Raw genomic sequence first — 18,039 nt, forward strand, 5'->3', positions numbered from 1 at the left:
CCCCAATATCGGGATATTACTGTATCTCAACTCTGGTCAGATGAACTTTTTTTGAGATACCGTGAGGGACCGAAATCCGTCCACCTCATGACATATCAATAAATTAAAGGGGGTTAAAGGTAATTAATGTAGAAATAATACATCTTACCCTGTTCAGATTCTTGGCAGTAAGCTTTTAGGGCATAGAATTGGAAAGAAGGCTTTGATAATAAAACAACAAAAATCAAAAACAAATCTCCATCTATCAAACGCGGAGTTTGTGCCGCCATTTTGTTTTCGGGTAGAGCATAATTGCACCAAAAGTAACTGTGTTTTAATTGCTAATTGCGAATCATTACATAAGATAAGCGGAATACAAATCGAAGGGATCGCTTCTCAAGGTGCGTATCGAACTATTTACAGTGGTAATTTAGTCAATCAGACTGTTTCAATTTTAATATTTAGTTAAATAATAGCTGTACGGAATTTACCTTCCCCTCGGATATGTTACCTTGCCGCGGTGGGTCGGCTTACGCCATTAGCACTGAGATGGCAACCAAAGACATATCCTGTCGTGGTGGTATCACATGTTGACTATTTTTGTTTGGTGCCGCGTTACATATCTGGCATTGACGCACTAATTTACGGCATTTGCATGTGATCCAACGGACATCGTGTTATGGAGCCTTGAATGGTAGTGCAGTCTGGCAGAGGCCTTTTACATCAGTGATAATGATGTGAGTTCTCTTCTTTTCGGCAATACTTTTCTGATGCGTTCCCTGTGACGATGAGACGTAGCCACGCTTATACTTAGCTAGCTAGGCATTTATTGATACACAATGTATTCAAAACATTCGTAGGGAAATGACTACTGGATTCGCTGAATAGAAGTTTTTTTAAAACTAGGAACGTGGTACCAGTATTATTTTGTTATGTCTCACTTCGAAGAGCCATAATAAAAAATACCACACATTATAATGATGGTATATGAACAATCTTATGACGGCTTCATTCTCGATAATTTTTACTAATAGTAGGGAATAGGCGTGATGAAGCTTTACTTTGCCACCGAAAAGTGAATCCTATAGCTGACTCATAGCTGATCATTAGTACATTATAGATATTGACAGTTTAGAAACGATTAAGCTACTTCTTAAAACATAATAATAATCTTAGACTACCTTGACAAAAGAAAAACAATAAAATAGACCAAATGCACGAACAGTTTCCACTTTTTACAAGACATAACTAACATTGTGTTTGATAGTATTGACTCAGAACAAAAACCATTAAGAACCAATAACTTAGGTAAACAAAGTAATTCGAGGAACCCATACTTCATACCTTCTGACCATAAAGACAAAAATGACATCGTACAAATCAATCTATATAATTAGGAATGAGATAATTGGAGAGAATATCTATTAAAGTTGTAAATATAATGTCTTTTGAGCCAGTTCAACAGTGTCTTAATGGACGACATGATCCTTGTACGGCTGGAAAACTGCTTCAAAAGTTATTAGCTTGTCATTTTTTATAAATCGGGAATTGAACACTTTCTTATATTTGATAAAAGAAAAACTTCCGTCTCAGTTTCTACGATGAAGCATTGGGCAGCATGTTCCATGTGAGTCGGATAAACTGCTTCGGTTGATTTTGAACGCGTACAATGACAATAGACATCTAAATAGCATAAAAACTGGTTAAATAATGTGACTCTGACAAGAAAATGACAAAAATGACTTTAAACGATTACGATGTTAGTTAGCATGAGACCTCTCTGACTATCTATGAACGTAATTCCCTCTGATTCAGTTGCAACAGCGTCTTCTTGGACGACATGTTCCATGTACGGCTGGCAAACTGCTTCGAACGGAATTATGCAACGGTATCATCAAAGGCCTGGTGCAGAGGTTTCTACTCTATTCAGAGTCCCGCCAGTAAACCTTAACAAAAAAAAAAAAAAATAATAATAGCTGTACGGAATTTGATTCGAAATCCGTCCACGGTGGACGGATTTCGAGTCAGGAGTAGTTGATTTAATTCATTATTTTATCATGTTCTTCGTAGTTTCAATGAGTAAATGTGAAGCACTTCAAAAGCAGAAGCCTTCATGCTTCTGTGTCGATGACAAACGTTTTATTTACATTCGATTCCTATTTTCTAATGACTTTTTCATATACTAAGGTGCTTAAGTGTACGGATTTCGATGCCCCACGGTACAGGCTAATTACTAAACTTCAGGCCAGTATCGTCTTGAAAAGTAGAGAGGTTACGGAATTTTGTTCAATATTACCAAGCGGAATTTTGACAACTGATCTACATGGAGCGAAATGTCACTTCTACTTATGCTACGTTTTGACAGGGCAAGTTGAATTTAATTGACTTGCTAAAAGTTGAACATGTTCAACTTTATTTTCGTTCAAGCGAATTGAATTAAGGTGTTTACACGTTCAATTCGCGTTCGATTCAAGCGACTTGCTCAATTCACTTGCCTTGTCTAAACGTAGCATTACGGAATAATCAAGCAGAATATTTTTCCGGAAGTAAAGTGACAGCTCTCATTAGTTTGCGTGAGAACCTTACAAAAGCCTATTTTATTTTTTGCTCTTTTTAGGTGGATACTGTTGGAGAAAATCCCAGGCATTGCAAACCATCCCATCATTCGAATTCGATCTTCTGAGCTGAGATACTGATACTGAGATACTGATGAAACAATGGGATATTGATCCTAGATATATTGGGTATTTGACTGAAAATCAAAAATAGAGTGCAGTTCAGAAAGCAACTCTCTCATACGCGACTACATGTTAAAGAAAAACATACCAATTCAAAGTAAAATGCTAAAATATGTTAATTGTTTCAACAGCCTAGGTAACCACATTAGCCGTTGTTCTGTTATTTAACTTAAGTGCATTTATTACATTAGCTCTTTATTTAGGAAGGAGGATCATTTCTTGCATAAAAATGCACATTTTTTATTTATTTTATCAAATAAAAAGAAATGGGTTAATTTTCTGTCATATTGAGTAACGTGAACGTTGTCGTGTATTTGTTTATGTTGTCGATACTCACCAGACTCGTTAAATAAATTTCAAGAGTCTTGAGAAAATAATTAATTCCAGTTACAGTTTCATTCATGGATTCACAAATTGAAGAGTAAGTTTTTAATTTCCATTTCCCCTACAGTTGATTATCAGTGCTCAAATTTCACAGATCATACGAAGCCGAGGAATATCTCGATGAGGATGGCCTTGATCTGCTAGAGGAAACTGCTGGGAAGAATACACGAATGTACAGCATTGAGGTTTCCGACGACCAGCGAGAATTCCGGCCGCTGAGTGACGATGCTCCTAGAGAGGACATCCTAGCAGATGAATCCCTAGTTGACACCGAGAATTTATTTGAAGGAGAAGATTTTGTTTTTTCCTTTACTGGCGTATTTTGCCGGAGATTGTATCGCAGTCAACAGCGCCCCAAGGAGAGTGTCAGAGCTCTTGTGAATGGGAATTCAGTGGACGAAACTATCGAATCAATCTGGAATCAAGCAAAGCATTTGATGGACCGGAAAGTTATATTCGAAAATGATGTTCCAAATTGGGCAGAAAAAACAGAACCAACCATTGACGACATTCAGGAGTTTGTAAATTTGCAGGACGAGGTGAAGAGAAGGATTTATACTGTTAGTGTTTTGACACCACGGCTGCTGAGAAACTGGCGCGGCAAGAGCGTTAAAATATTTGTCTATGCATTTTCAACTGCAGTGGAGACGGCCGGCCAGTATCAGCAAGTAGCAAAACGGTTGTTGTCACCACAAAATCCAGATCGAGCGGGCGCTCATTCCACAAGGGATGACTCTGCGTTGGCTGATGAACTACGGAAGAGTCATTGTCATCTAGAAGGCCATCAAAGTTCGTGGTTACTATGGGCCAACACAATCAATTCTTCACCAGCCCATATGCAGGAAGTTCTGAAGCAAGCGGATTCTCCTCCTATCGAGCTGTCAAAGTATTTCCGCTGGGCAGCCGTTTCTGAAGCAGCACGTTTGCAATCAATTCATTGTGGAATGGTTGTAGCTCAGACATCCAATAATACCTGGTGTCGCGAATTGGATGATTTGAAGACTGAAGTTTCCCTTGGAATTTCAGTTCTACAGGGAGTAATGCGCAAATTGGAGGCCATGACGATCCGAGGAAGTTCCGAGTCGGAGCTATTCAGTGCGATAGAATCGGCCACACGCCCAGAGGAAACAAGTTTGAGTCACTCCTTGGCGGATAAAGTAATGGATTGCACTGATGTTGATCACGCGTAGAAGTAATTTATAGAGAAAAGCACTTTTATGATGTAATGACCATTTCCAAAAAATCTTTCTTTCGCAGCTTTTGATAAGCGAATCTTAATGGCTTTTTTACCTTCTTCCATTTTGTTTTAATGAAATAAAAACATTCAACGTTTTACATAAATAAATTATAATTTTATTTGAAAACTTATCTTGGAAATACATTAAAGTCCATGTATTTTGGGTCTTGGCTCAAGCCTTTTTCAGGAATGAACACACCTCCAGACATGTACCCACAATTTTCGAAAAGCTTGTGGCAGGGATAAACTTTAAAGTAGTTCATTCCTTCACAAACTTCCTCCAATATCGATGCATTTTCTTGGTGATATCTCTGTAGATGTCTTTTAATTAAACCGAAAACAATTTCAATGGGATTGAAAAAAGGACAGTACGCAGGAAGGAATATGGGAATGATGCCAATAGATCATAGATAGCGGATAATGTGTGGGTCGCAATGTATGCGAGCGCCATCTAGAATCCAGATTGAGTGGAACCCTGGATAGTTTTGAACGAGATTATTATTCAACGCAAACGTACGGCAGCATTCAAAAAATTTCCTTCTGCTAAAAGTTCCTCCTGTCCAAAAACTATCCAGCATTCCACCTTATCCGAGAAAACATAGAAAAGGCACTCTTGGTTTCCTAGAAAACTCTCCACGGTAGATCAGTTGTCTACCACTTCATATCCCTTCCTGCGTAGCATGTCTTTGTTATCGAAGGAAACTTCATCCAGAAAAACTAAATTATATAAGTCATTGAATGGAGAGCATTTCCTGAACGAATCTTATTATCTCAGAGTCTCGGATTTGTATTGCTCCCCGTTCTATCGTTTTCCAGCTAAGCCCTGATTCATGAAAGTTAGTGCAAATTGAAGAAACACTGATGGAAATTTGAAAATGATGTTGAAATCTTTGCTTGGCTTCATCGAGAAATAGGATTGGTTCATTCCGGTAGAGGTTCACGACCCATTCTCTCTTTTCGATGTTGAATTTTCTGTAAATACGGTCACGTTGTTTCCTCCGGAACACTCCATCACGTTCGTACCGTAAAACCCAATCGTAGATTGTTGAAACAGCTTTCCCGTAGATTGTAGCCAATTCTCTTTTCGAAATGCCAAGGAAATAGTGTCCATAAAGAGCATGGTACACTGTGTTAATACTTGCATGTTGTCGTCGGACGTTATGTATAATAGGATTTGCCATTTTAATCCAGGTTTATTTTACAAAATGTGAAAAAAGCAACTTTTTTAAGCAGATGAGCCCTATATTATTTTGAACAGTAATAATTTCACTCTCAAGACTCAACAACAAAACAATTACAAAAATGACAAATGTCATTCTGACAATTGATTCGGATATCAGTCTCACGTCGCGTGTCGCACACGCGCGTTCCGATTTGGTGGGCGCGCTACAATATATCCGCTCAGTCAACAAAGTTCAATGTTCGTCATAGAGACACATTGTTCACAGCTTTTGTTGTTGCAACACCTTCGCAACCTGAGCAAACCTGGCTAAAAGGGTCATCATTAAATGCTCAAATGATAATATCTTTCCATTGTGCTCTTTTATTAGGGATAATATCTTTGCACAATCAAAGATATTATCCTTTGCTCACATGGCGAGGTGCGCAGCGGGCAAGGTGGATCGATCAGGTGGAAGATGACTTCCCAACAAACAACGACAAGCTACTAATAAGCATCTAGGTTGAATTATTGTTTATTTGTGATTTTCGTAGCTGAATAAAATGAATGCTAAATAATTCGCTAGACAGATTTCATTTCAGCATCTAATCTAACTAATATTCGACATGGCCTATTTATTTGTTTACTACCTTTATTTGAAGTCGAACTAACGTTTTCGTTTTATCACATTTCAGCATATTGGGGAAGTTTAACAATATGCTGAACTAATGATTTTTAAAGTTCTCTGTTCGACTATGATGTGATGCTCTGAAAGGGTGGTCGAATTGAGTTTGAATAGTAAGTTAATAAGCAAGCATTAGACATCCTTCTTAACCGTTGTCCTTCTTAACCATTGGATTTCACATTTATCTGATCTATCGCACAGTGGAAAAAAAACATTATTATGCTTTTCAGTTTGAAAGAAAATCTGGATTCTAGATTTGGAAAATTTTATTTATAGGAAAATAATGTATTATTTTCAAGACATGCTTTTTATATTCGTGATTTATTAAGCTGTCGGAACAAACAAAACTGCTGGAGCAATGAAAAAATCATGCATTCATGCGCAACTAAATTTACTAAAAGCCGGACATAACGCCGTTGAATAACGTCGGAAAATTATTGAATCTTTGATGTGTGGAATCCCAATATTAGCAATTGCTTTAAAATACGTTCATTGGAGATCTTAATGATGTTACCTTCTATGTGTTATTATTTTCGAAGAATTCACATGTAGCTGAATTGAGGCTTAGTAAAATGCTTATTAAAGGTTTAACGAATCAGTTAATAAAGTTGTTTTTCAAAATGAGATATTATAGGGGAAATGTTCCGATCTCCATCTCACTGTACATATATCCATCTCATCGCTAAACAAAGAAATACGGCACCAAATTCGTCGCTTCTTTCTGTCAACATGCGTGCTCACTGCTGAAAAAAATCGCAAAAATATTAAACAAACCAAATTCCTTTCCATTGCTTTGTTTTTGATGGGATGGAAATAGGAGCTATGAGATGAAGTGGCGAACCGTTCCCCTAGTTGTATAACTTCGCCAAAATTGTGTGAACAAAGCTTGAACAGAAGTTGTGATAAGAAATAGTACAGACATAATTCAACACAGCGCTGAATTAAATCATCACAATGATGTTAGTTCAACTAGTGAATGTTTGTTGGGTTGCGGACCCTCCGTAGACTGCGTGGTTGGCGACGTGTAGCCATGGACCGAGCCGAATGGAGACGACTCCTATATACCGCACAGGCCCCTTCGGCCTTAGTCTGAATAAATAAAATAATAATCCTTTGCTCACATGATATAGTAATGCTTGGAAAATCCATTTCGATTCTTTACTTTTCCGCTTCTGTAAGCGGAATTTGAGATTCGAGTGAAATAGAAATTGCTTTCGAACACGATACCAACCTTTCGGAAATAGTGCTCTGGATTCACATAAAGAAGCGCTAAACAACGCATCATTTAGTTTGACAGATAAAATTTCGCAAGAAAGTTCGATCCGAAAGTCCCTGCTTCTGAATTCTAATTTGGTGCTACGCCGACGATATCCAAAACACGTCAGCATTCAACGAACGCCATAATGGCGGCTGCTATAAACTTTTCTGACAATAACTGCTTCCGACGCTGAACTGTGTTCGACGCTCTCGTATCTACACTAGTAAATATCCACACATTTTTATTGGCAAAAGAGTGGCAGCAGGGACTATGTCCAAGGGCTTCACGATCCCTCCCCAGGCCATCTGCGAGTTGTGTTGCCTGCCTAGGATGTGGTGGGGTTTGACAGTGGGCTCTGTTAAACTTTTATAAAAAGCTTCAAGCTGCTCAAAGCGCACAAGCCGAAGTCCTGGTGTTAGGTGGGACGCTAAACAGCCCTGATACAACGGCCCTCCGACGAGACAGGAGGTTTGCGCAGGCCCAATAAACCGCCTTTAAAAACAACCATTACGAACGACATAGAAGATAATACGACTCGATACAATCGGCAACGACCTAGGCGACGAATAAAGGTTCCCCCAAACACACGCGATGCGATAGTCGCGACGCGATTTTATCGCTTGGCGACAGCGATTCTGTCGTCGGTAATATGGAAGTGTAAATACCACATTGCCTGCAGCGACCCAACTATAGAATCGCAGCGACTAGTTGTCGCCGTCGCGGCGATGAAATCGCTTAGGTCTGGGGGAGCCTTAAAGGATCACGATTGGAAGCTTGGAACATGGAACTGCAAGTCGCTAGGCTTCGCAGGTTGCGACAGGATTTTTTTAACTAATTTTATTTGCTAATTATCTAATACGTGCATTCATCTCTTAGACTATGTGTTCCGTGTTTTATTACCACTATCATCCTTATTTGCTATGTTACATTTTTAGTTTTTAATAATACATTTCAATTGCCTCTGGCAGTTGGGATTTTTCCTCTGGTTTAATTGAACCATGTAGGAATTACAATGTTTTCTATTTAAACTAAACTTAACCTAATTTATACTAAGGGTACAAGGAGCTAAACGTTGCAATAGAAGATTGCAACGATTTTTGTCTAAAATTGGAAATTATTTTGTTGGGCATTTGTTGCAATGTCTCAATATTAGAAATTCTATGAAGTTCATTGGTACTATACCACGGAGGTAACTTCAGAATCATTTTCAAAATTTTATTTTCAATTCTCTGAAGTGCCTGGTATTGCAGCAACTAGTCCATATTGGCACAGCATACAACATGGCAGGTCTGAAAATTTGTTTGTAAATCAAAAGTTTGTGCTTAAGACAAAGTTTTGATTTTCTGTTTATTAGTGAATATAGACACTTAATATATTTGTTACATTTGGCTTGAAGGCCTTCAATGTGATTTTTAAAAGTTAATTTTTGGTCCAGCAGAAGTTCTGAATATTTGGCTTCGCTAGACCAATTAATTGGAACCCCATTCATAGTGACAATATGTCTGCTAGAAGGTTTCAAATAAGAAGCTCTCGGCTTATGTGGAAAATTTATAAGCTGAGTTTTGGAAGCATTCGGCGAAATTTTCCATTTTTGCAAGTAACTGGAGAAAATATCCAAACTTTTTTGCAGTCTACTACAAATGACACGAAGGCTTCGCCCTTTGGCTGAAAGGCCCGTGTCATCTGCAAACAAAGATTTTCGACACCCTGGTGGTAAATCAGGTAAGTAAGAAGTAAAAATGTTATACAATATGGGCCCCAGCATGCTGCCTTGGGGGACACAAGCCCTGACAGGTAATCTATCAGATTTAGAATACTGATAGTTTACCTGCAGTGAGCGATCTGATAAATAATTTTGGATCAGTTTAATAATGTACAGAGGAAAATTAAAATTCATCAATTTCATGCCAAACACTGTCAGATGCTTTCTCTATATCAAGAAGAGCAACTCCAGTGAAATATCCTTCAAATTTGTTGAGCCGAATTGAACTCGTTACTCTTAATAACTGATGAGTGGTTGAATGCCCATGACGAAAACCAAATCACTCATTAGCAAAGATAGAATTGTCATTAATATGAACCATCATTCTATTTAAAATAATCTTTTCAAACAGTTTGCTTATTGAAGAAAGCAAACTGATTGGGCGATGACTAGAAGCCTCAGCTGGATTTTTGTGCGGCTTTAAAATTGGAACAACTTTGGCGTTTTTTCATTTATCTGGAAAGTATGCCAATTGAAAACATTTGTTAAATAAATTAACCAAAAAGGATAAAGAGCTCTCAGGAAGTTTTTTTATAAGTGTGTAGAAATTACCATCATCACCTGGGGCTTTCATATTTTTAAATTTTCTAGTAATAGATCTCACTTCATCCAAATTAGTTCCCAACGAAGGGTCAAAAACATTCTCTTGATTGAGAATGTCTTCGAAGCTACGTGTAACCTGATCCTCAATTGGACTAGTGAGACCTAGACTAAAATTAAGGGCACTCTTGAACTGCTGAGCAAGTTTTTGAGCCATTCCGCCATTTGTTAATAAAATTTTATTTCCCTCTTTAAGCGCTGGAATTGGCTTTTGAGGTTTTTTAAGAATTTTCGTTAATTTCCAAAAGGGTTTCTAACTGGGATTCAACTTCGAGACATTATTCTCAAAGTTGGTATTTCTCAGAATAGCGAAACGTTTTGCCTTTCTCGTATACTAAGTATACGGTAAAGGCTATATGATCGCTCCAAAAACAAACTTTTTATAGAAGGCCCGGAGACCCATAGTGTATATATACCAATCGACTCAGTTCGACGAATTGAGGTGATGTCTGTGTGTGTGTGTGTGTGTGTGTGTATGTGTGTGTGTATGTGTGTGTGTGTGTGTGCAAACTACTAAAAATGTCACTAATTTTTCGGCACTTACCCTCAACCGATTTGCTCGCAAGTTGCATTCGACGCAGTATTCTTTCTCATTGTTTCCTATTCGAAATTGGCCAGATCGGACTATGGGATCAAAGTTATGGCCAAAATACAAATTCATACGAAAAAATCGCGTAAAAAATGTCACTCATTTTTCGGGCACTTATCCTCAACTGATTTGCTTGCAACAAGTTGCATTCGACGCAGAATCCTATCCCATTGTTTCTCCTATTTGAAATTGGCCAGATCGGACTATGGGACTGTAGTTATGGCCAAAAACAAATTCATACGAAAAATCGCGTAAAAATGTCACTCATTTTTCGGGCACTTACCCTCAACCGATTTGCTCGCAACAAGTTGCATTCGACGCAGAATCCTGTCCCATTGTTTCCTATTTGAATTGGCCAGATCGACCATGGGATCAAAAGATTATGGCCAAAATACAAATTCATACGAAAAATCGCGTAAAAATGTCACTCATTTTTCGGGCACTTATCCTCAACTGATTTGCTTGCAACAAGTTGCATTCGACGCAAAATCCTGTTCCATTATTTCCTATTTGAAATTGGCCAGATCGGACTATGGGATCAGAAGTTATGGCCAAAATACAAATTCATACAAAAAATCGCGTAAAAAAGGTCACTCATTTTTAGGGCACTTACCCTCAACCGATTTGCTCGCAACAAGTTGCATTCGACGCAGAATCCTGTCCCATTGTTTCCTATTTGAAATTGGCCAGATCGGACTATGGGATCAGTAGTTATGGCCAAAATACAAATTCATACGAAAAAATCGCGTACAAAATGTCACTCATTTTTCGGGCACATATCCTTAACCGATTTGCTCACAACAAGCTGCATTCGACGCAGAATGTCTCATATTTTCTTATTGAAAATTGGCCAGATCGGACTATGGGCTTAGATGTTATCCCGAGTAGCACACATGTTTCATATAGAAAATAGTAACTGATATATGACCAGATTCAGTCGCAAATAAGTTGCTGCAACCAGTTTCACTTGACTGGTGTTGCTTGGGATGGTCAAATTACTATTTATTGCGAAAAAGAGTTCGAAAAAGTCTAGCTCACTTTTTTAGCACTTAGACTTCATCTATTGACGCTCGCAACAGATTGCATTCTGACGCAGAATCTTGTCCCATTGTTTTCTATTGAAATTGGCTAGATCGGACTATGGATCGGAAATTATGGCTGAAACACTATTTTGCCTTTTTCTACGAAAAGGCTGTATGTCTTCGCTCCAAAACCAAACTTTTACAGAAGGCCTGAGACTCAGTAGTGTTATATACGTATAAGCTCGATGAACTGCGATGATGTCTCTGTGTGTGTGCGCACCAAAAGTGCGAAAAGTTTAGCTCACTTTTTTGGAACTTATCCTCAACCGATTTAATTCCAACTATAGATGGTAGAATATATAGACACTAGGTTCCATAGACGAGCGCAGGAACGGTTGGGTCATTTGATTAAGTGTGTTTTCAGCTTTTTCACAGTGTACCACGTGAATATGACGTCACACGCCCCGTTGCTTGGATTGTAATCGTGACGTCATGCTCGTTTGGCTACACTAACTGACAGTTCGTTTGGCTACACTCGCCTTCGCCTCAGCTTGTCTATGGAACCTATAGTGTCTATAGTAGAATCTATAGATGAGCGAAAGCATGGCTGAGTCGGTTTTTTTGACCGTGCACACGCGCATATGACGTCACAGCCCTTAACATTTCCATTAAAATAGTGACGTCATGCTCGTTTGGAGACACGTTTGACAGTTCGTTTGGAGACAGAGGATTTATCTTCACTCATCTATATATTCCACTATCTATAATTCCAACAAGTTTCATTCGACGCGGAATCCTTTCGTATTGTTTTCTATTGAAAATTTGGACCATGGGCACAGAAATTATGGCCAAAATATACTATGTGTTATAAAAAAGCGAGTAAAAAAGTCTAGCTGACTTTTAATGGACTTACCCTCAACCGATTTACTCACAACAAATTGCATTAAAGACGGAATCCTGTTCTATTTAGAAAGTTGGCCAGATTGACTATTACCTTTGAAATTATGGCCAAATACTTTTTGCCTTTCTTGTGCAACAAAGTTGTACCGAAAGGCTATAATTTCTTTCCGAAAACGAACTATCGGATGCTTCCACACTGATACTCCCTTCCTCTTCATACGGGAGTTTGGTAGAAAGACGGTCATGAGATTTATATCATAACAAATATTGCCCTCCGCTCGCTTGCTTGATGGGAATGACATTTTCGTTTCTTTTGTGTAGTCGGAGCCCAGTTCAATTTACATCCAAAAGTGATATCCTTAAAATATGACTGGGTAAAATAAAACAGGGGTATGTACGTCAAAAAGATTGGAAAAGGAAACAAAATGTCGAAATTCTTATTAGTATATTGTAGATCAAGCTGAAAACCGAACCGAGGTTTCGCGACAATCGCATTTTCGCATTTCCGGATAAAGTTGCAAACTGCATCGCGAGTAGTGCAACTGTGCCATAGTCGGCACCACTCGCGATGCAGTCGCGACATCCGGGAATGGGACAAATATTATTTTCGGTTTTCAACTGGATCTACAATATCTTTGCCATAAATAATCTGATTTTCATAGAACGGACAAAGAAATTTGTCTTTTTTACTCCTAGCTACTAGCTCATCTATTTTCAAGCACACACATTTTACGAAGGTCGAGAAAGGCACCATCACCGCTAGGTGGATTAATCTGGGTTTTTTAATTTCATTTTGCAAATCTCGCCAAATAACTTTCAACGCGGGATCGCGAGTTCTTTGGTATTGCCTTCGCCTCACATTTTTAAGAGCTGAAGATCGTCGTCAATAATAATGGAATTGAATTTAATTTCACATTTAGGAATTGCAATGCCTCTGGCTTTGACAATTAAATTTGTCAAAGATACGAGAGCATTATCAATATCACTTTTGGTATTGAGAGGAATATCAACATCAAAATTCCTATCGATATACGTTTTATATAAATCCCAATCAGCTCTATGATAATTAAAAGTAGAGCTGATTGGATTATAAATTGCTTCTTGTGAGATTTCAAATGTCACAGGATGGTGATCAGAGTCAAAGTCAGCATGAGTTACCAATTGGCCACACAGCTGACTTGAATCCGTTAAAACCAAATCAATTGTCGAAAGATTTCGAGTGAATGAAAAACAAGTTGGGCCATTAGGATATTGAATAGTATAAGGCTTGTTCGCGACAAAATCTGGACACATAACTTTAAGAATCAAAATAAACTGCTGTTGGTTTAATTCGGTACGTTTTTCACTTCAAATGGCTTCATTCCTTATCGATGCTTCGATGTATGCACGAAACTTGGTGACATTTGAATTTTCTAAGAAATAATACGTGCCGAATGATCTGGCATCCTCAGTAGAATTTGTTTCGAGCTCGTATCCTTCTGGTGGCTCATAAAATCCGTTTTTGTTCCACTCTCTGACGTTTTAGATATTGTCGAACAAGCATCGACAAATTTTAAAACGCTTTGAGCAGTGTTCACATGAAAACAAAATGTTTTTAGTCATTTTCTGGATCGAGAGACCCGAATTTCAATTGCGACTGCACACAATTCTTTCCGAACCTGCAATTCCTTCGACGCCATTATTCACTGCGTACTTGTACCACTAATAAGAAATACATTTTCAGAAAGTACAGACATAGATTCATCAATCTACGAAATATTTCACTCGTTGAAGAACTATTTCAAAAGTTATACGTGTTTAAAGGTGTCCAGATTTTGTCGCGTACAAGCCTTAATATCCCGCAGAACAATCTTCAAATAAAATTTTGCTGTTGGAATTGCTTTGAGCATTATTCCATGAACGGTGTTTGGCATTGAAGTCACCAATTACGAAGAATTTAGATTTGTTGCGAGTTAGAATTTGAAGATCAGCTTTCAACTAATTCTTTTGCTGCCCATTGCATTGAAAAGGCAAGTAGGCTGCAATGGAGGAAAATTGTCCAAAATGTGTTTCAACAGAAACTCCCAAGGTTTAAAAAACTTTGGTTTCGAACGAAGAAAATAATTTATGTTTGATACGTCTATTAATGACAATGGCGACCCCACCACAGGCACTGTCAAGACGATCATTTCTGTAGATAAAATAATTTGGGTCTCTTTTAATGGAGAGTTTGCGGGCAGCAGGGACTATGTCCAAAGGCTTGACGATCCCTCCCCAATCCATCTGCGAGTTGTGGGGCTTGCCTAGGATGTGGTGGGGTTTGGCAGTGGGCCCTGTTAAACCTCTATAAAAAGCTGCATGTATCCGCAAGTAGGCCCCACCAAAGCGACCGTGTGCCGCTCAAAGCGCACAAGCCCAAGTCCTGGTGTTAGGTGGGACGCTAAACAGACCTGACACGACGGCCCTCCGACGCGACAAGAGGTTTGCGCAGGCCCAATAAGCCGCCTGGAAAACCAATCATTACGAACAATATAAGAGATAATGCGACTCGATATAATCGGCAAAGACCTAGGCGACGAATACAGGATCACGATTTGAAGCTTGGAACATGGAATTGCAAGTCGCTAGGTTTCGCAAGTTGCGACAGGATGATCTACGATGAATTATATCCCCGCAACTTCGGCGTCGTGGCGCAGCAGGAGATTTGCTGGACAGGACAGAAAAAGTGGAAAAGCGGGCATCGAGCGGCTACCTTCTACCAAAGCTGTGGCATATCCAACGAGCTGGGAACCGGCTTCATAGTGCTGGGTAAGATGCGCCAACGCGTGATTGGGTGGCAGCCAATAAACTCAAGGATGTGCAAGCTGAGGATTAAAGGCGGTTTCTTCAACTACAGCATCATCAACGTGCACTGCCCACACGAAGGGAGACCCGACGACGAGAAAGAAGCGTTCTACACACAGCTGGAGCAGACATACGATGGATGCCCACTGCGGGACGTCAAAATCGTCATCGGTGACATGAACGCACAGGTAGAAAGGGAGGAAATGTATAGACCGGCTATAGGACCGGATAGTCTGCACACCGTATCGAATGACAACGGCCAACTATGCATAAACTTCGCAGCCTCCCGCGGAATGGTAGTCCGAAGCACCTTCTTTCCCCGCAAAAATATCCACAAGGCCACATGGAGATCTCCTAACCAAGAAACGGAAAACCAAATCGACCACGTTCTAATCGACGGTAGATTCTTCTCCGACATCACGAACGTCCGCACTTACCGCAGTGCGAATATTGAATCCGACCACTACTTCGTTGCAGTATGTCTGCGCTCAAAACTCTCGACGGTGTACAACACGCATCAAAGTCGGACGCCGCGGCTTAACATTGGGCGGCTACAAGACGGTAGACTAGCCCAAGAATACGCGCAGCAGCTGTAAGTGGCACTTCCAACGGAAGAGCAGCTAGGTGCAGCGTCTCTTGAAGATGGCTGGAGAGATATTCGATCCGCCATTGATAGCACCGCAACCGCTGCACTTGACACGGTGCCCCCGGATCAGAGAAACGACTGGTATGACGGCGAATGTGAGCAGTTAGTTTAGAAAAAAGAATGCAGCATGGGCGAGATTGCTGCAACACCGTACGAGGGCGAACGAGGCACGATATAAACGGGCGCGGAACAGACAAAACTCGATTTTCCGGAGGAAAAAGCGCCAGCAGGAAGATCGAGACCGTGAAGAGACGGAGCACCTGTACCGCGCTAATAACACACGAAAGTTCTATGAAAAGCTGAACCGTTCACGTAAGGGCCACGTGCCACAGCCTGATATGTGTAAGGTCATAAACGGGAACCTTCTTACGAACGAGCGTGAGGTGATCCAAAGGTGGCGGCAGCACTACGAATAACACCTGAATGGCGATGTGGCAGACGAAGATGGTGGCATGGTGATGGACCTGGGAGAACGCGCGCAGGACACCATTCTACCGGCTCCGGATATCCAGGAAATCCAGGAGGAGATTGGCCGGCAGAAAAACAACAAAGCCCCTGGGGTTGACCAACTACCAGAAGAGCTATTTAAACACGGTGGTGAGACACTGGCTAGAGCGCTGCACTGGGTCATTACCAAGATTTGGGAGGAGGAAGTTTTGCCGAAGGAGTGGATGGAAGGTGTCGTGTGTCCCATTTACAAAAAAGGCGATTGTAGCAAGGTGGTAGCAACTACCGCGCAATCACATTGCTGAATGCCGCCTATAAGGTACTCTCCCAAATGTTATGCCGTCGACTAGCACCAATTGCAAGGGAGTTCGTGGGGCAGTACCAGGCGGGTGTTATGGGCGAACGCTCCACCACGGACCAGGTGTCCGCCATTCGCCAAGTACTGCAGAAATGTCGCGAATACAACGTGCCCACACATCATCTATTCATCGACTTCAAAGCCGCATATGATACAATCGATCGAGACCAGCACGGATTTCCGGATAAACTGACACGGTTGATCAAAGCGACGATGGATCGGGTGATGTGCGTAGTTCGAGTTTCAGGGGCATTCTCGAGTCCCTTCGAAACGCGCAGAGGGTTACGGCAAAGTGATGGTCTTTCGTGTCTGCTATTCAACATCGCTTTGGAAGGGGTAATACGAAGAGCAGGGATTAACACGAGTGGTACAATTTTCTATAGGTCCGTCCAGCTATTTGGCTTCGCCGACGACATAGATATTATGGCACGCAACTTTGAGAAGATGGAGGAAGCCTACATCAGACTGAAGAGGGAAGCTAAGCGGATCGGACTAGTCATCAACACGTCAAAGACGAAATACATGATAGAAATAGGTTCAAGAGAAGACAATGTGAGCCACCCACTTCGAGTTTGCATCGGTGGTGATGAAATCGAGGTGGTAGAAGAATTTGTGTACTTGGGCTTACTGGTGACTGCCGAAAATTATACCAGCAGAGAAATTCTGAGACGCATAGTGGCTGGAAATCGTACGTACTTTGGACTCCGCAAGACGCTCCGATCGAATAGAGTTCGCCGCCGTACCAAAATGACAATCTACAAAACGCTCATTAGACCGGTAGTCCTCTACGAACACGAGACTTGGACGATGCTCGTGGGGAACAAAGCGCACTGGGAGTTTTCGAAAGGAAAGTGCTGCGTACCATCTATGGTGGCGTGCAGATGGCGGACGGTACGTGGGGGAGGCGAAGGAACCACTAGTTGCATCGGCTGTTGAGAGAACCATCCATCGTTCACACCGCGAAAATCGGAAGACTGCGGTGGGCCGGGCACGTAGCCAGAATGACGGACAGTAATCCGGTGAAAATGATTCTCAACAACGATCCGGTTGGAACAAGAAGGCAAGGTGCACAGCGGGCAAGGAGGATCGATCAGGTGGAGGGCGATTTGCGGACCCTCCGCAGGCTGCGTGGTTGGTGAAGTGCAGCCATGGACCGAGCTGAATGGAGAAGACTTTTGTGTACTGCACAGGCCACTCCGGCCTTAGTCTGGTGATAAATAAATAAATTATGTTAATGCACATGTCGTTCAGGAAATGCAGCCAGTAAAAGATTTTGACGGTGATATCACAGGTAACATATTTCTAGAAAGACCATAACCACTGAAGAAGCAGTATCACTTTGATTCACTATAGAAACTGGCATCGCAATCGTCGAGACATTGCCTCGCTATGAACTCTGCGATTTCTTCCAACAAGTAGACATGTATATAATACTAAGTTTCTGTAAATTGT

The 18,039-nt window shown here is 40.7% G+C and overlaps 1 protein-coding gene and 1 pseudogene across 1 annotated transcript; one reads left to right on the forward strand and one right to left on the reverse strand.

The window, feature by feature from the left end:
* Positions 1-3,033: 3,033 nt before the first annotated feature.
* On the forward strand, positions 3,034-4,377 carry LOC134216344 (uncharacterized). The gene is made up of 2 exons (XM_062695254.1): positions 3,034-3,138; positions 3,196-4,377. Exons 1-2 carry the CDS (start codon positions 3,119-3,121, stop codon positions 4,289-4,291), a joined length of 1,116 nt encoding a protein of 371 aa, XP_062551238.1. The 5' UTR covers positions 3,034-3,118; the 3' UTR covers positions 4,292-4,377.
* Positions 4,378-4,466: 89 nt separating this feature from the next.
* On the reverse strand, positions 4,467-5,519 carry LOC134209721 (uncharacterized; annotated as a pseudogene).
* Positions 5,520-18,039: the final 12,520 nt, after the last annotated feature.

This window comes from Armigeres subalbatus, chromosome 2, assembly GCF_024139115.2.
Source record: "Armigeres subalbatus isolate Guangzhou_Male chromosome 2, GZ_Asu_2, whole genome shotgun sequence".
In the NCBI taxonomy this organism is placed as follows: Eukaryota; Metazoa; Arthropoda; class Insecta; order Diptera; family Culicidae; genus Armigeres; species Armigeres subalbatus.

Bases quoted from the DNA above. Each gene is read 5' to 3' on its own strand.
- LOC134216344 (XM_062695254.1), top strand. From the start codon at position 3,119: ATGGATTCACAAATTGAAGA. The intron at 3,139-3,195 runs GTAAGTTTTTAA...CAAATTTCACAG, and splicing joins ATGGATTCACAAATTGAAGA to ATCATACGAAGCCGAGGAAT.